This window comes from Carya illinoinensis, chromosome 9 (genome assembly GCF_018687715.1).
Source record: "Carya illinoinensis cultivar Pawnee chromosome 9, C.illinoinensisPawnee_v1, whole genome shotgun sequence".
Taxonomy (NCBI): Eukaryota; Viridiplantae; Streptophyta; class Magnoliopsida; order Fagales; family Juglandaceae; genus Carya; species Carya illinoinensis.
In genome coordinates, this window is record NC_056760.1 from 4,189,325 (window position 1) to 4,204,342 (window position 15,018).

At 36.5% G+C, this 15,018-nt stretch overlaps 3 protein-coding genes across 3 annotated transcripts; 2 read left to right on the top strand and 1 right to left on the bottom strand.

The window, feature by feature from the left end:
* Positions 1–151: 151 nt before the first annotated feature.
* LOC122276698 (calcium-binding protein CBP-like) lies at positions 152–2,842 on the top strand. Its single transcript, XM_043086592.1, has 5 exons — positions 152–760; positions 1,556–1,602; positions 1,696–1,871; positions 1,985–2,003; positions 2,466–2,842. Exons 1-5 carry the CDS (start codon positions 268–270, stop codon positions 2,568–2,570), a joined length of 840 nt encoding a protein of 279 aa, XP_042942526.1. The 5' UTR covers positions 152–267; the 3' UTR covers positions 2,571–2,842.
* A 138-nt stretch (positions 2,843–2,980) lies between these two features.
* LOC122276699 (alpha carbonic anhydrase 4-like) lies at positions 2,981–7,001 on the bottom strand. The gene is made up of 7 exons (XM_043086593.1): positions 6,740–7,001; positions 4,837–5,054; positions 4,412–4,518; positions 4,152–4,254; positions 3,679–3,837; positions 3,532–3,585; positions 2,981–3,291 (listed from the first exon to the last, which is right to left on the bottom strand). Exons 1-7 carry the CDS (start codon positions 6,990–6,992, stop codon positions 3,208–3,210), a joined length of 978 nt encoding a protein of 325 aa, XP_042942527.1. The 5' UTR covers positions 6,993–7,001; the 3' UTR covers positions 2,981–3,207.
* Positions 7,002–10,041: 3,040 nt separating this feature from the next.
* LOC122277716 (eukaryotic translation initiation factor 3 subunit E-like) lies at positions 10,042–14,363 on the top strand. The gene is made up of 8 exons (XM_043087811.1): positions 10,042–10,322; positions 10,417–10,571; positions 11,140–11,367; positions 11,463–11,584; positions 12,412–12,631; positions 12,911–13,053; positions 13,764–13,901; positions 14,032–14,363. Exons 1-8 carry the CDS (start codon positions 10,115–10,117, stop codon positions 14,129–14,131), a joined length of 1,314 nt encoding a protein of 437 aa, XP_042943745.1. The 5' UTR covers positions 10,042–10,114; the 3' UTR covers positions 14,132–14,363.
* Positions 14,364–15,018: the final 655 nt, after the last annotated feature.

Sequence of the window (15,018 nt, forward strand, 5' to 3'; positions counted from 1 at the left end):
TGTTCTCGCGCGTTGACGAGGAAGTCCGTTGGCGTACCGTTCATGTGGCGTTGGGTCAAGCCTAACACGTCTTATTTCGTGTGCCGGTCTTACAAACGCTGCTACGGACACATATGGTATATATTAATACACACACATATATATATATATGTTTATATTCATAACGATGCCTATTGCCTAAAGCCAGGTAAAGAAACTCAGGTTGCTCGAGAAAAAAGGTCAACAAACTCAGCACAAAACTTCCCCCATTGCCCTTTTTGCAGAAAAATGTCAGGCTACCCTCACAATACTTCCGGGTACGGCTACGGTGCTCCGACGCCTGGAAGCCAATCTTATGGTTCCTCCCCATACGGTGCACCTCCACAGGGGTACGGCACACCCTACGGCGCGCCGCCACCACCACAGCCGCAAGGTCAGTCTCCCTACGCCCCCGTGGCCCAGCCTTACGGCGCCCCGCCATCGGCCCCGCCTTACGACCACAAGCCCCCCAAGGAACAATATTCCTCCTCCGCCGGGGCCGCGTACCCCCCATCGGGGCCTAACTACTCCAGCCCTTTCGGGTCGCTGGTGCCCTCGGCCTTCCCTCCCGGCACCGATCCGAACGTCGTTGCTTGCTTCCAGATAGCGGACCAGGACGGCAGCGGGCTTATTGACGACAAGGAGTTGCAGAAGGCGCTCTCTTCCTACAACCAGAGCTTCAGCTTGAGAACCGTCCATCTTCTCATGCACCTCTTCACCAATTCCAACACCAGGAGAATCGGTTAGATACTCTCTCTCTCTCTCTCTCTCTCTCTCTCTCTCTCTCTCCCCCTTTTTAATTGTATGAATATTAGGGTAAATTTATCAATTACACGGGAGGGATGGAGAGCTCTGGTTTCACTCTTCTGGTGTAGTGAGTTCTGCGCTGTACTGAGATCTGCCTGTCTTCTGGATTGCGCTGAGAGAAGTAAATCCCGGCTTATCGTTAGAAAATGCGCCGGGTTCTAGGTCCTCCGATTCACGGGAACGACTTCTAGTTGGCTGGTGTGGCCGCTCGATGTTTGACCGGTGGTATGTGCAGAGGAAGGCGTTGAAATGTCCATAAAGCCCTTAATCTGTAACGCGTAATGCCCGTGGGATTCCGAATATGGCCGCGGTTTATTGGGTACATGCGATCTCATCACGTGGTCCCACATTCCACGTGTGAAATATGGATGATAGAGTCATAGCTGTTTGATGGCGTCTGGGCCCGCTACGTTCCTTTGAGATGCGAAAGATGTGAAATCATTATCTCATTATTATAATTTTTTAAAATTTTTATATAAATTATAATAAATAATTTATTTTTTAAAAATCTATTTGAAACTTTCTGACATCATCACACCATTTATTGTGAGCAAGCCCATCCGAGTCTCACGTTCCCTGCATACTAGAGAAAACAAAAACAATTTATTGCTAATATTTCATCCTTTATCCTAAAATTAGTCAAGACTGGACTAACTTCCTTTGAATCTAGTGGTTCTCCACCTAACAAGGTTTGTATTAACTTCAGTTTTTTCCGCCTAATATACTGCAGGACCTAAGGAATTCACTGCAGTATTCTACAGCCTTCAGAGTTGGAGAGTAAGTAGAGGTTTATTATTATCAGTGATAGTATACATTTTTCCCGTCTAAAATCTAAATTTGTATAATCATCTACCATATTCGACTTCTCAGGACATTTTTGAGAGATTTGATAGGGACAGGAGTGGCAAAATTGATTCCTCCGAGTTACGAGAGGCACTTCTGAGTCTGGGATTTGCTGTCTCGCCGGTGGTTTTGGATCTGCTTGTTTCTAAGTTTGATAAAACTGGAGGCACAAACAAGGCCATTGAATATGATAATTTCATCGAGTATGTTTTGTTTTTTGCTTCACTATTTTATTGGTTGGTTCAAGATCAGATACCGTTTTAGTTGCAACATATTTTCTGTTTATTAATGGCTTACCTTTTTTTCTGCAATGCAGGTGCTGTCTTACGGTTAAGGTGAGCTCATATCTTGTGATTAACATTATTATCATCTTGATTGAAATATTGCCTCTACTCTGGCATGCATGCCCAATGCACTAATTACATTGGCTCGAACAAGGCATTTGTGCCATTTTACTTGATTTTGACACTAGCAAAAGAGCATTTATTTTTCCCTTTTTGACCTCCATTTAAGTTTTCAAATGATTTGAGGTAGCTTTTCCTGAAGCTTATTGACTTGAATACATTCTGCACTGCTTACAGTACTCTTGAGTTATTATGAATTTCCGAATTCTAGCCACCTTTCTTCCCATACAGAATTCCGCTACCAAAATAAGAAGAGCATTTTCTTTTCATTTTGATAATTCTGATTTCTAACTTGCATGCTTGAATTAATTGTGTGAAATCTTTGAATCTGAGTTTTCCAGCACTTATAGAGACTGAACTTTAACATTTTGACCAAGGCAATTCGACTTGCAGGGACTAACTGAGAAATTCAAGGAGAAGGATAAGGCATACTCCGGTTCAGCAACTTTCACTTATGAGACCTTCATGATGACTGTTCTCCCCTTCCTTATCGCATAGCCAGGTTGATGATGGTCTTCGGATTGGTTTGATCTGATGTCGATTGGCGAGTCTATTGGTGTATTTTAGCGCAATAGATATTTGCTTTTATTTCCTAGCTTTACTAATATCTCTACGAGTTTCTGTTCAATTGTATGGGTCTTGTGTAAAGAGTGTTTATGGGTAAATTTGTTGACAGAATTATCATTCCATATCTCTTTCCTGTGAGGATATATTTGACAATGAGCCATGCTACGAGTCTCTGGATAACGATATTGTCAAGTTGATTCGTATGTCTTGATCGTGTCTTCCCACACAAATGCCATGCCGATTTATGGTTCCGATATATGAATGGAAGTTGATTGGAAGAACAAACCTACTAAAAAATCCTTTGCTTCCTTCTAAATTCTTTAAACCAACATTTTAAAACATGGGTTCTAATATCGCTTTTCATTGTTCAGTCTTTACTTGCAAGTGTGATGGGCAAATTGTTTCGATCAAGACATGCAAATCCGCTTTCATGTGAATGTAAACAAGGGGCGGTTGCTTTAGCTCATCATGCTGTAAGATGCATTTTTATTTATGTAAAAGGAGATAACGCATGCAGTTATATGGCTCTACGGCATATTTAATTTTCTTCTCAGTAGCGGAAAGCCAATTAAGTAGAACCTCCGCTTGGATTGTAAAACTGAACCGCTATTCCATCTGATTGTTGAGTCGGCCTTGCATTTGCTTCAAATCCCTGAAACAAGAACAAACTAACAGTAAACTTTCAAACACAGCAGAAAGTTTATAACGGCAAAGTAATTTCACTGGGATTTGCATCGATCCTGAAATGAAACTAGAGGCTCCACTGCCAAAAAGACATGTTGATCAAACCAGGATACTCTGTTGAAAATCACCTTAAGAAGATGGATAGAAGGGAGTGAGGGGAGGACAGATAGGCATGCACTAGTTATATATTTACTTATAAAAAACTTACATCGTGAACGGCTTCCCTTAAAGCTGCCACTTGCTCCCTTGAAACTGTCCTCACCTACAAAAAAGAAGTCATGTTTTGTTAGAAGACAAATTAAGGGTTACAGAGCTAACACTGCAATTGCTAATTGAGCTGTGTTTGGCAAAGGACCTTCTTGACTACTGTCCAAATGACACCTTCAGTGCATGGAGGAGTTGTAAGAGATCCAATGTATCTGTAATACTTTCTACTCCCAAACTTAATTACTCCCGGATTGACAGTCCCCAAATTTCTCTCTTCTTTCCCAACTGATTTTATGTGGTGAAACATCTGTCAAAACGTAGGGGGAGATGAGAAAACAAGCTGGGAAAAGTACCTACATAGTACGAATTCTCAAAATAGACACGATTCATTCATACAACATATGTCTCTTCCAATCATTTTATATCTTTTTACTTTCAAGAGTAAAGATGAAGGGTATGAAATTGAAAATTCAAGTCATTTATATCAAAAGTCATTTTATATCTTTTTACTTTAAAAAACCATCCAAGTGACCCGGTTGGCCAAATTTTGTTTATTTGATGCATTTTGTCAATCATGGATGCATCTGTCCAAGCAAATGAAAGAGAAGACAGTCTAGATACCTTTGAGAGGAAGGGATCAGGGTGGCCATATTTATAAACAATTCCAATAACAGCTATCTCTCCACTGGAGCTTAAATGAACAACATGTAGCTCTAAGTCATACCTGAAAACGGAATTTGCAGTGAATATATATAATATTTGTCATCAGCCATTGCACTTTTGCATGTTAAAAAAAAATGTGTTGAGTGGAAGATACATAAATTTAATAGCATGGTTCAGACAAATGGAAAAATACAAAGAATAAAAGTCAAACAAAAGACCTCGATCCATTGAATGTGTGCTCGGAGGGGGAATGCCAGTGACACCGTAGCAGCTTGTAGTCTGTACCATTTATGTTAATGTCTCCTGCATCTCCTCTCCATATCACCTGACAAAACATGTATTTTGAATAAATTGAACCAATAGACGTCAGCTGAGAGATGTACATGCATGCCACTTTTAGATACATTAAGGAGTCATTGTTTAGAAGAATTATATAAAGGGCCTAGCGATGCATGTTTCTATAACCTGGTGTGGGTTGATCATCAAATAATTAACTATTCTAGATTTCACAATCCTGGTTGGCGGCCATGCCGCGCGCTCATGCATTAATGCGATTGAAATTGCAAACATTAACTGAATTGATGTGTAAATATGATTATGGAAAATGATGACATGCAGAGCATGACTCAGGCAGCTAGCTTACTGTAATGTCGTGTCCCCTGTTCTTCACAACAGCAGGAGCTGGTTTGTAATCCCTTTTTATTTTTCCCAGAGAAGGAAAAACCTGCACCCTTCTGTCCTGAAGATCGATAGGAGACTGCGTTTTTCCACTGCCACAAACTTTCCAATGTGGATCAATTTCGCCCCATTTCTTTGGCCCTTTTCCAGTTCCCTCGACGTAAGTAAATGGAGTTTCATCATCTGTCCCCCCAAAAAGAAGAAAAAACCGAAGAGAGAGGAAAGGAAAAGGAAAAAAAGAAAAGAAAGATAAGAAGTGCATAATCAGATTAGGGTCATATGTACAGCATGAAAATATAATTCAAGGAAAATAGTTTATACAAAGTATGCAAATTTCAAGCATACCATTTAAAAATATAGAAAAAAACCTTAGACCTATGTGAAAATATCAACCTTTTTTAAATGGAGTGAGCGGATTTGTACGTCTTAAAACTGTATTTAGTATTATTCCGCTAAGACAAATTAGAAGTGCATGATCTACTGTTTCCATTCCTTTTACATATATAGTTACTCAGTGAGACACAATGACATAACGTGACATTCCTTTTACGTGTTCCCGACTACAAATTAAGAAAGCGTTATCAAGACAAAAATATTCTTGCAAAGAAAATTAAGTAAAGAGTCGAGAGAGAGCATCTTTTGTTCTTTTCTTTGTTTTGTTTTTTAATCAAACATAAAGCAAATCTGATGACCAGGCGATCCTACAAAATATTGATCGACAGGTTTTTTTTTTTTTTTTTTTTTTAAATAGACGCATCAAATATTGTCTCCCTTTTCAAAAGTAATTGCCGAAATCATTATTTTGGGCCTCATAACCTTATACAACATCAAAAGGAAAGAAGCTAATACTTTCTTTGTCCTCAAGGATATAACAGAAAAAAGGCTGAAATAACTGTTTCAGCTAGCATGTAATCAAAGTGACGCTATAGTAGTACTGCTAATTAATAATAGCGTAAACAAGTCAATGACATTATTTTTGGAGAATAATTTTGCATCTGATATGAGTGTTTTGATCTAATGCTAAAAGCTAAGAAATTAAACAGCTGTCACTATCATGACAAATTTTAGTGGGGTCAAGGCCGGGACGATCTGGCCCCTCAAAAATTTGAGAAATATATATATATATATAAATCATCATATCAAGGGTTTTAGAGTTTAATTCAACTTGATCCCTAAGATTCATTCCTGGCTTCCCGTCACGATGGATAGCCTAGTTGCTTAGCAATGAAAACGGGAATTGATTAATTCCAGCGGGATCATTGGCAAGAATATGGATTTCCTAGCTGCTCTTTAGAGTTTGAGTTTGTCATAATCATATAAATAACATGAGCTGGTTACGATCGGTCTTCAAGCACAGTGAAAGCTGCAAAATGATTTCACAAAGAGGACGATCGAGGTTATAATTTAATTTGTTAGAAATATGTATTACGAAACTTTGATCTGATCTGGAATATTGGGTTTCTAGAAATCCATTTATTTCTCACGATTCGACTTGAGCAAAAATTTTGTGCTGATCAAGATGAAATCTAAACAGCATGCTTCAAAAACACAGAGAGATAAAGAGAGAGAAAGATCTGCTATGCGATGTTTTTATAATGTGTTAATCATATTTCCATTACCAATAGAAGATCTAATGTCATTTCTACAAATGTAGTTGAAGCGATAAAAGAAAATAACGTACATCGGAACAAAATTGGTGTAATTTTGTCTGTTCGTGATGTTATGTGTTTGCGCTAGAATTGAAAAACAGAAAGAGAAAACCACCAAAATCCCATTAGCGACCTTTAAGACGAACTAAAGCAAGAAGATACCAGGAGCAGAGAGAGAGAGAGAGAGAGAGAGAGAGAGAGAGCTGAGAACGTACGTACCCACTTCAGAGACGAACGTCGCTTTGGAGAGGTAAGGGAGACATGATGAGAGAATGAGAAAAGTGATCAGAAAGAGAAAGATGGTGGTCATGATGGGTGGGTATGGAAGAAGAAGATCAAGGTGCTTGCTGCTAAATCTTCCTTCCCAGTACCAGTACTGGATCTTCAGCAGCTGCTGCGCTATGTTGTAATCCTCATTTCCCTTAACACGTATATATAAGAAAGCTGAAAGGTGGCCGTCTGTGTTTAACATTGAAATTTTCTGGAACTTGGGTTGATTTTACTACTGAGCTTTGCCCACCCACGCGCTTATCAGGAGGTGCGTGCTCGCGTACCTCATGCAACGGTTACGAGGGGGGCCTGCGACTTTACTCATACCGGATAATAATTAGGAAATTAAACGTTTGAAAAAGTAATTCATAAATTAATATGATTTAATGTATTAAATTATATTATAATAATTCATAAATTAATATAATTTAATATATTATATTATATTATAAAAATTATGTTTATTATAAAATATATTTAATTTATCACATAAATTTATGTTTAATTAATATTTTTATGTTTATAACACTTACTTAAATATTTGCGGCTAGGGGCGGCCAACCAGTAGAGCACAAATGGTAGCACAATGGTAGAGTAGCAGAAAAGCTTATGTTTGTTATTGAAATTTTTCAGATAAGAATTTTGAGTTTTAAAATTAAATATTAAAATATTATATTATTATATTAGAATTTAAAAAAATTAAAACAAAAGTAAATTATTTATTTTATTTTATATGGAGATTTAAAAAAATTATAATGATGAGATGATAATTTTATATTTGAGATGAGAATTTCATGTGACCAAACAGTAAGCTTTATTGTTGAAATATGAGTAGGTTTTGGGCAATGTTTGAACAAACAAAAACATCAATCATGTTCAATTCTAATACCAGTGCTCCAGTGAGGAACAAGATCGCAAGGACAATGGGAACTTCAATTACTAATAAGTACAATAAGTATCTTGGCTTACCATATTTTTTGGGAAGATCAAAATACAATTCTTTCCGAGTCATAAAAGAGAGGATATGGGGGGAAATCAATAGCTCAAATAAAAATTTCATTTCCCAGGTAGGGAAGGAAATCCTATTGAAAGTTACAATTCAATCAATACCTACTTACTCAATCGATAAGTGCCTTTATGCTTGCAAGGAGACTTTACAAGGAAATGGTTGCTCTTGTGGCAAGATTTTGGTGGAACTATATATAAGGAAAATGATAAGAAAATACAATGGAGAAAATGGTTGAAATTGGATGAGTCTAAATTAAGAGATGAGGCCTGGGCTTTAGATAATGAAGAGTCTTCTAATAAAACTTTGTTAGCTAAACAGATATGGAGAATATTGAACAAGCATGATTTTCTTGTTTTTCAAATAATGAAGAATGAGTATTTTTTTTATAGGTAAAAGAAGTTTTATTGATCCACGTAAATAGACAAAGCTTGAGTACACATGAAGTATACAAAAAATAGCTTAATTACAAAACTACGTGCTACTTATAGTAACATACAAGTCATTAAGACTTGTTTCGTTCAAAACAATAGAAGTGGTCCAAAGCAACAAAGTATGAAATAAAAAGTCCCTAAAACTATTCAGAAGCGTTCCCTATCCTCAAAACAACGGCCATTTCTTTCATCTCATATGCACCATATTAGACATAAAAGTACCATCTTCCATATAATTGTGATCTGGCAGTTGCCCTTAATCCCTCGCCAACAAGATAATAAATCTATCACTCTCCTAGGCATGGCCCATGTGATACCAAGCCTCAAGAAGATTGCATTCCACAAAACCTTAACTACTTCGCAATGAAGAAGAATGTGGTATGCTAATTCATTGTTTCGTTTGTACACATAGCACCAATCCATTAAGTAGAGTCCACGCTTTCGTAACTTGTCGATTGTTAAGATTTTACCATGTAAAGCCAACCTACCTTAGAAAAGCAACTTTGAGAGGAATTTGTTGGATGCTCAACTTCGAAATAGACCATCTTTTATATGGAGGAGTATTCTACTAGCTATGGATTTAGTCTAAGAGGGCTTATTTTGGAGAGCAGGGAGTTGATCACATATTAGAATATGGAGGACTAAATGAGTTCCAACTCCAGATCTTATACTATTTAGTCTCCCATTAATGTGTCAGATGAAGAGGCCACAGTTAGAGATTTGGTGGATGTTGATACTAGTGACTGGGATTTCTAATATGGTTTATCATATTTTTAACCAAAAGAGACTGAGATTATCTACAATATGCATGTTAGTAGACTAGGTGTAGAAGATAGAATGATTTGAAGACCCTCAACAGATGGAGTATTCAGTACTTAAACTGCCTATGATATGGTAATAGAGAGAACAAAGAAAATCTATGGAGAAATTTCAGGGGGATCAACTGGGAACCAACTTGGAAGTTATTATGGAATCTTAAAATGCCAGGATTTGTTAGGCATTTCAAGTGGAGAGCTTGGCATGATATACTTTCCACAAGACAAAATATGTTTAAAAGAAAAGTGTTGGAAAGCTCTTGGTACACCATACCACTATTTTACTTGTATTTTATTATATATGATATGGTGCATTTATTATTATTTAATGATAAATAAGTATGTAATAAATGATCATTCAATAATGGTAAATGTATTACATTTTATTTAATGGGATACAAGTAAGATGATATTATAGTGTATAGAATTTTCCTTTTATAAACAAAGTATATCTCCTTCCATTCAATTGTTGGTTTCAAATATTTAATTGAATAGTACATCCATGGCCTCAAGAGTCTATCATTGTAAATATTTTTGCACTAGAATTCTTCGTGAGCATTGTAAATATTCATTGTATATGTTTTGTACATTTTTTTAAAAAAAGTAAACAAATAAATTTTACAGAAAAATAAATTATTATTATTAAATAACAAAACTCACAAATTTTAAAAAAAAATATAGTTACAAGCACAATTATGTATTAATCTACGCACTAATTTAATGTGATTGGTCAAAAAATAAATTTTATTTAAAATAATGTTAATTTAAATTTTAAGTATAAAAAAATTAATATTAATATATAAATTAGTACGTAACTTTACTTATATATAATAAAACTCTTTTAAAAAAGAGTAAACAAGATATTCATGCTATAAAACTGTAATAATTAATACTCATGTTTTTCATTGAACATCGGAGAGGAATGAGATTTTAGATGTCCAGTGGGGGTAGTTTTGACATAATCCAAAACATCTTAAAACCTAAGAGGTAGAAATTGCTGAGGACCTTTTTTTGGCCGTCTAGGGCTAAAGCTAAGCAGAGGACCGAGAGAGGGAGCGAGCTCGCGGCAATGGCGACCTACGACCTGACCCCGCGGATAGCCCCGAACCTGGACCGGCACCTGGTCTTCCCTCTCCTGGAGTTCCTGCAGGAACGTCGTCTCTACGAGGACGAGCAGATCCTGAAATCCAAGATTGAGCTCCTCAACAAGACTAACATGGTCGACTACGCCATGGACATCCACAAGAGCCTCTACCATACCGAAGACGTTCCACAAGGTCCAAACCCTTTTATTTCCGTACTAACAGTACGTAGATATATGTATACGGTTTTTGGGGTTTTGATGTGTGTATACATGATTGTAATTTGTAGATATGGTGGACAGGAGGGTGGAGGTAGTGGCGAGACTCAAGTCGCTGGAGGAGGCCGCGGCGCCGCTTGTTGCGTTTTTGCAGAATCCGAATGCGGTGCAGGAGCTTAGGGCTGACAAACTGTACAATCTCCAAATGCTTAATGAGCGATACCAGGTTTTGTTAGCCTATGATGTTTTAAGGATATCCATTTGGTGTCGGTGTTTCTTGTGTTCTTGTGTTGTCGTCATTGTTGTGGTTTTTCTTTTTTTTTTTGTCCAATCTGAATGTGATCATGGGTTTCTAGAACTGATCAACCGATTGGCGTTCTTAGAACTTTGGATTTGACGGAGTGTTTACTATTACGCGGTCTTGGACCTTGGTAGTAGTTTGGCTTTGATGGAAAATTTTGAAATCTCAGTATTATGCGCAAAGTGCAACCGTTAGTGGCTGTAAATTCTTTTGAAGTGTCACTCTTATTTAGTAGTACTTGTACGTCATCCATTGGACTTGAAAGAATATGAGCTTTGTTAGCACAAAGTTTCCTCTTTGTGCAGTTTGTAACCCGAGCTATGGTTTTCAATCGAAGTATTGCTTGTATTTGTGAGCAGTTCTCCATTTTATCATTTAAGTAGGATAAACTTGTCAATCTTTTAGATGCGTTGTTATTGAAGTTTGGTTCCTACAGTTGAAAACTCCCTCTTTATCAGTTTAGATTTATGAAATGATGATTCTTCTCTACCAGATTGGAACGGATCAAATAGAGGCATTATATCAGTATGCCAAATTTCAGTTTGAATGTGGAAACTACTCTGGTGCTGCTGACTATCTGTATCAGTATAGAGCCTTGTGCACAAATAGCGAGAGGAGTTTGAGTGCATTGTGGGGAAAGCTTGCGGCTGAGATTTTGATGCAAAATTGGGACATTTCTCTTGAAGAGCTCAATCGTTTGAAAGAAATAATTGACTCAAAGGTTTTTCTTTTCCATACACCACTTGTTCATAGCATGCACTGGGTTTTTGTTATATTTCAGTGCAAGGCAAGTTTAACAATGGTGTTTTGTTGCAGAATTTTGCGTCACCAATGAATCAGGTGCAAAGTAGAATATGGTTAATGCATTGGAGTCTCTTCATCTTTTTCAACCATGACAATGGACGGACACAGATCATCGACTTGTTTAACCAGGATAAGTATTGCTTCTGGACTAGTCCATTTCCATCTATTTACTTTACTTTTGAAAATTCACTTGCTCCATTGTACCTGAGTGTGATTTTGTTAACACCACTTGATTCCTTACACTTCGAACTTGCAGATTGCTGACATCCTTATTGTCAGTAAAGCTTTAATAACTTATGTAAAAAATTAATGATTTGACAAGTCAATCATAACTTGAATTGTTTGTAAATGCTACTATTTTGCTCAATCCTTACGATGTTTTTCTATTCTGTTATTGGTTAAACACTTCGAACTTGCAGATTGCTGACATCCTTATTGTCAGTAAAGCTTTAATAACTTATGTAAAAAATTAATGATTTGACAAGTCAATCATAACTTGAATTGTTTGTAAATGCTACTATTTTGCTCAATCCTTACGATGTTTTTCTATTCTGTTATTGGTTAAACACTTCGAACTTGCAGATTGCTGACATCCTTATTGTCAGTAAAGCTTTAATAACTTATGTAAAAAATTAATGATTTGACAAGTCAATCATAACTTGAATTGTTTGTAAATGCTACTATTTTGCTCAATCCTTACGATGTTTTTCTATTCTGTTATTGGTTAAGCAAAACTATCAGTTATTCATTATACTCTTAATTTTCTCGTGTTTCTTTTGGTTTTAGTGCCATGGAAATTGTTTCATATGTACAATTGCCAAGCTTAAAAACCAATGCTTCTGGTTTGAGGCTCAAATGCTATTCTGCTCTTTGCACAGTTGTCAAGTTTTTATATGTACTTTTTCAAAATTCAGCTTTTGTCATCCAGCCCAATCTAAAAACATGGAATTGTTTGTGTCAGGTATCTTAATGCGATTCAAACAAGTGCTCCTCATCTGTTACGTTACTTGGCTACTGCATTCATTGTCAACAAAAGGAGGAGACCTCAATTCAAAGACTTTATAAAGGTTATTCAGCAAGAGCAGCATTCTTACAAAGATCCCATTACGGAGTTTTTAGCATGTGTGTATGTCAATTATGACTTTGATGGGGCACAGAAGAAGATGAGGGAGTGTGAAGAAGTAAGCTTGCTATACTTTTTTTCTGACTTCTTTTTAAGGAAATATAATTCCTATACCTTTAGTGATTGGGTTTCAACCCAATATGCGTCTCAAGCATGGGTTGAGTTCCCTATTTTGTCATATGACACTTCTGCTTTTGAGTTGATTTTTCATAACAAAGGTGCATACATATCTGGTAAAATGTTTGTGAACAAGTTTGAAAGAACGACATTACTCTGGTAATAATACCAAAAATAGCATCATGCTTTCCTATTATGCTAATGTATTGCAACAATGTAGGTCATATTGAATGATCCCTTCCTTGGAAAACGGGTTGAAGAAGGCAACTTTTCTACTGTACCACTGAGAGATGAGTTCCTTGAAAATGCCCGTCTATTTATCTTTGAGACCTACTGCCGAATACATCAGCGCATTGACATGGGGTACGCATCTTCTTTTTGAATGTGCATATTTTGTGGCATTGTATGTGGAAGTATAACTCTTAACATATTAAAAAAATTAGTTATTTTTTACTATTTTTTTGGGCGAATGGTTTTAAAATTTGAAAAATATTCCATACTAAATTCATTGCATATTCTTCCGATTTTTTTTTTCTCTTTTTTGTTAGTGACTATTTTTTGTTCTCCCCCCCCTTTCTTCCAAAAAGGGGTGAAATTAATCTCAATACTAATTTTACTAGTATCAAAAGGAAAGCGGTAAAATTATTTAAAACTAGCTTCTTTCCCACTTTCTTCCAAAAAGAGGGCTGGAAACCAGTTTTTAGTGTTAATTTTTGTTGGATAAAGAAAATTATTGTGTTATTAAACACAAAGACCGATGAAAAAGCTAATGATGATAGTGAGGGTATAAAATTATCTTCTAAAAGATTGTTGAGTTTAGGTCAGAGGTTTTCAGCTTCTCAAGTATATGTGGAGAAAACTCATTTCTGAATTAAGTTTCAAGGAGAATATGAGCAATGAAATGTTTAACTGAAACACATCAATTCTCTATTCTATTAAAGTGTTTACAGTCACTACTTTATAAAGATGTCTGAAATTCTCACTTTTCAAGCATTTTTTTGGGATTACCAAATATGCCATGAAGAGTGCATCAGTCAGATTGAATTGGAATTTGAGATGTGCTTTTGTGGCAGGGTACTTGCGGAGAAATTGAATTTGAATTATGAGGAGGCTGAGAGATGGATTGTGAACCTTATCCGGAGCTCAAAGCTCGATGCTAAGATTGACTCTCAATCAGGAACTGTGATTATGGAACCCAATTATCCCAACGTGTAAGTGATAGATATTTTAAATAGCTCTTTAGGCAATTCACGCATTTTTTGACGCATTTTATCCACTCAATTGTGCTACCTCATCATTCTTTTTCCCAACCTGCCTCCTAAATTAATCTCTCTTTTGCAGGTACGAGCAGCTAACAGATCACACTAAGGCACTCTCAGGACGTACTTACAAGTTGGTCAGTCAACTTCTGGAACAAGCACAGCCACAACCTGCACGTTAAGTCTGGTACTTTGCGTTTCCCAATTATTCAGAATTTTGTTTCTTTTGGGCTGAGCAAAAGATTCAAGTTTGTGTAATTTTAGTGAGCAATCTAATTCCCAGTTATTTTATGATAACCATATTGCTTGTTTCTTCTGGCAAGCTAAATTATATTTTTGTTCAAAAGGCTTTTCAAACTATTTAAGATCTGAAGAGGGTGTCTCTCTCTCACTCTCTCTCAACAGTTATGCCTATGAATCGTTGGACTATTTTCTCCCTGCACAAAATCTGTGCACCGTCTTGCACTTGGTTTGCCGCCCTACCTTTGGTCAAGGGTGTTACCAGGGCAAAGTGTGCAAAGCATCTTTGGAATCTGAATTTACAAGAGAGCACTCATAGAGATGCTTCAGTTTGTTAACAATGTGTTGAGCCTGTCTGATTCGAATCCGATTTAGAAAACCACGATTAGTCTACTTTTCTAATCTCGAGGAAAAAAATTGGAAAAAAAAAAATTGCATTAGCCTTCATCGAAATTTTAAGAAATTACATTAGAATCTAGAACACGCCATCCAGGAAAGAGTTTAAATCCTATTTGGGAAATGATAGCCCCTAATTTTGTCGCTAGAAGTAGACTGCTTTTGAGCTATAGGTTTTTACCTCGTCTCTCACTCCAATAAAAGCACTTGTGTATGTTGCCTCCCGAGCTTCCCTTCCCCAAAAACTCAAGAAAACTTTTAAGTGAGATTTGAGATTATATTTTTGCAACATTTGTCAAAATTACAATTGAAATTACTTTAGTTATCATTTCTTATATTTAATCCAGAATGCTACAATTTCAGTCCCATGTAGAAGAAATTTCCCACCAATTTGAAATGGTAAATTCATTCCTATGAAAATTGGATACGCGTA

Bases quoted from the DNA above. Each gene is read 5' to 3' on its own strand.
- LOC122276699 (XM_043086593.1), bottom strand. From the start codon at position 6,992: ATGTTAAACACAGACGGCCACCTTTCAGCTTTCTTATATATACGTGTT. The intron at 4,519-4,836 runs GTAAGCTAGCTG...ATGTTTTGTCAG, and splicing joins ACAGGGGACACGACATTACA to GTGATATGGAGAGGAGATGC. The intron at 3,586-3,678 runs GTCCTTTGCCAA...TCTTTTTTGTAG, and splicing joins TTTGGACAGTAGTCAAGAAG to GTGAGGACAGTTTCAAGGGA.
- LOC122277716 (XM_043087811.1), top strand. From the start codon at position 10,115: ATGGCGACCTACGACCTGACCCCGCGGATAGCCCCGAACCTGGACCGG. The intron at 10,323-10,416 runs GTCCAAACCCTT...TGTAATTTGTAG, and splicing joins TACCGAAGACGTTCCACAAG to ATATGGTGGACAGGAGGGTG. The intron at 11,585-12,411 runs GTATTGCTTCTG...TGTTTGTGTCAG, and splicing joins GACTTGTTTAACCAGGATAA to GTATCTTAATGCGATTCAAA.
- LOC122276698 (XM_043086592.1), top strand. From the start codon at position 268: ATGTCAGGCTACCCTCACAATACTTCCGGGTACGGCTACGGTGCTCCG. The intron at 761-1,555 runs GTTAGATACTCT...AATATACTGCAG, and splicing joins TTCCAACACCAGGAGAATCG to GACCTAAGGAATTCACTGCA. The intron at 1,603-1,695 runs GTAAGTAGAGGT...TCGACTTCTCAG, and splicing joins ACAGCCTTCAGAGTTGGAGA to GACATTTTTGAGAGATTTGA.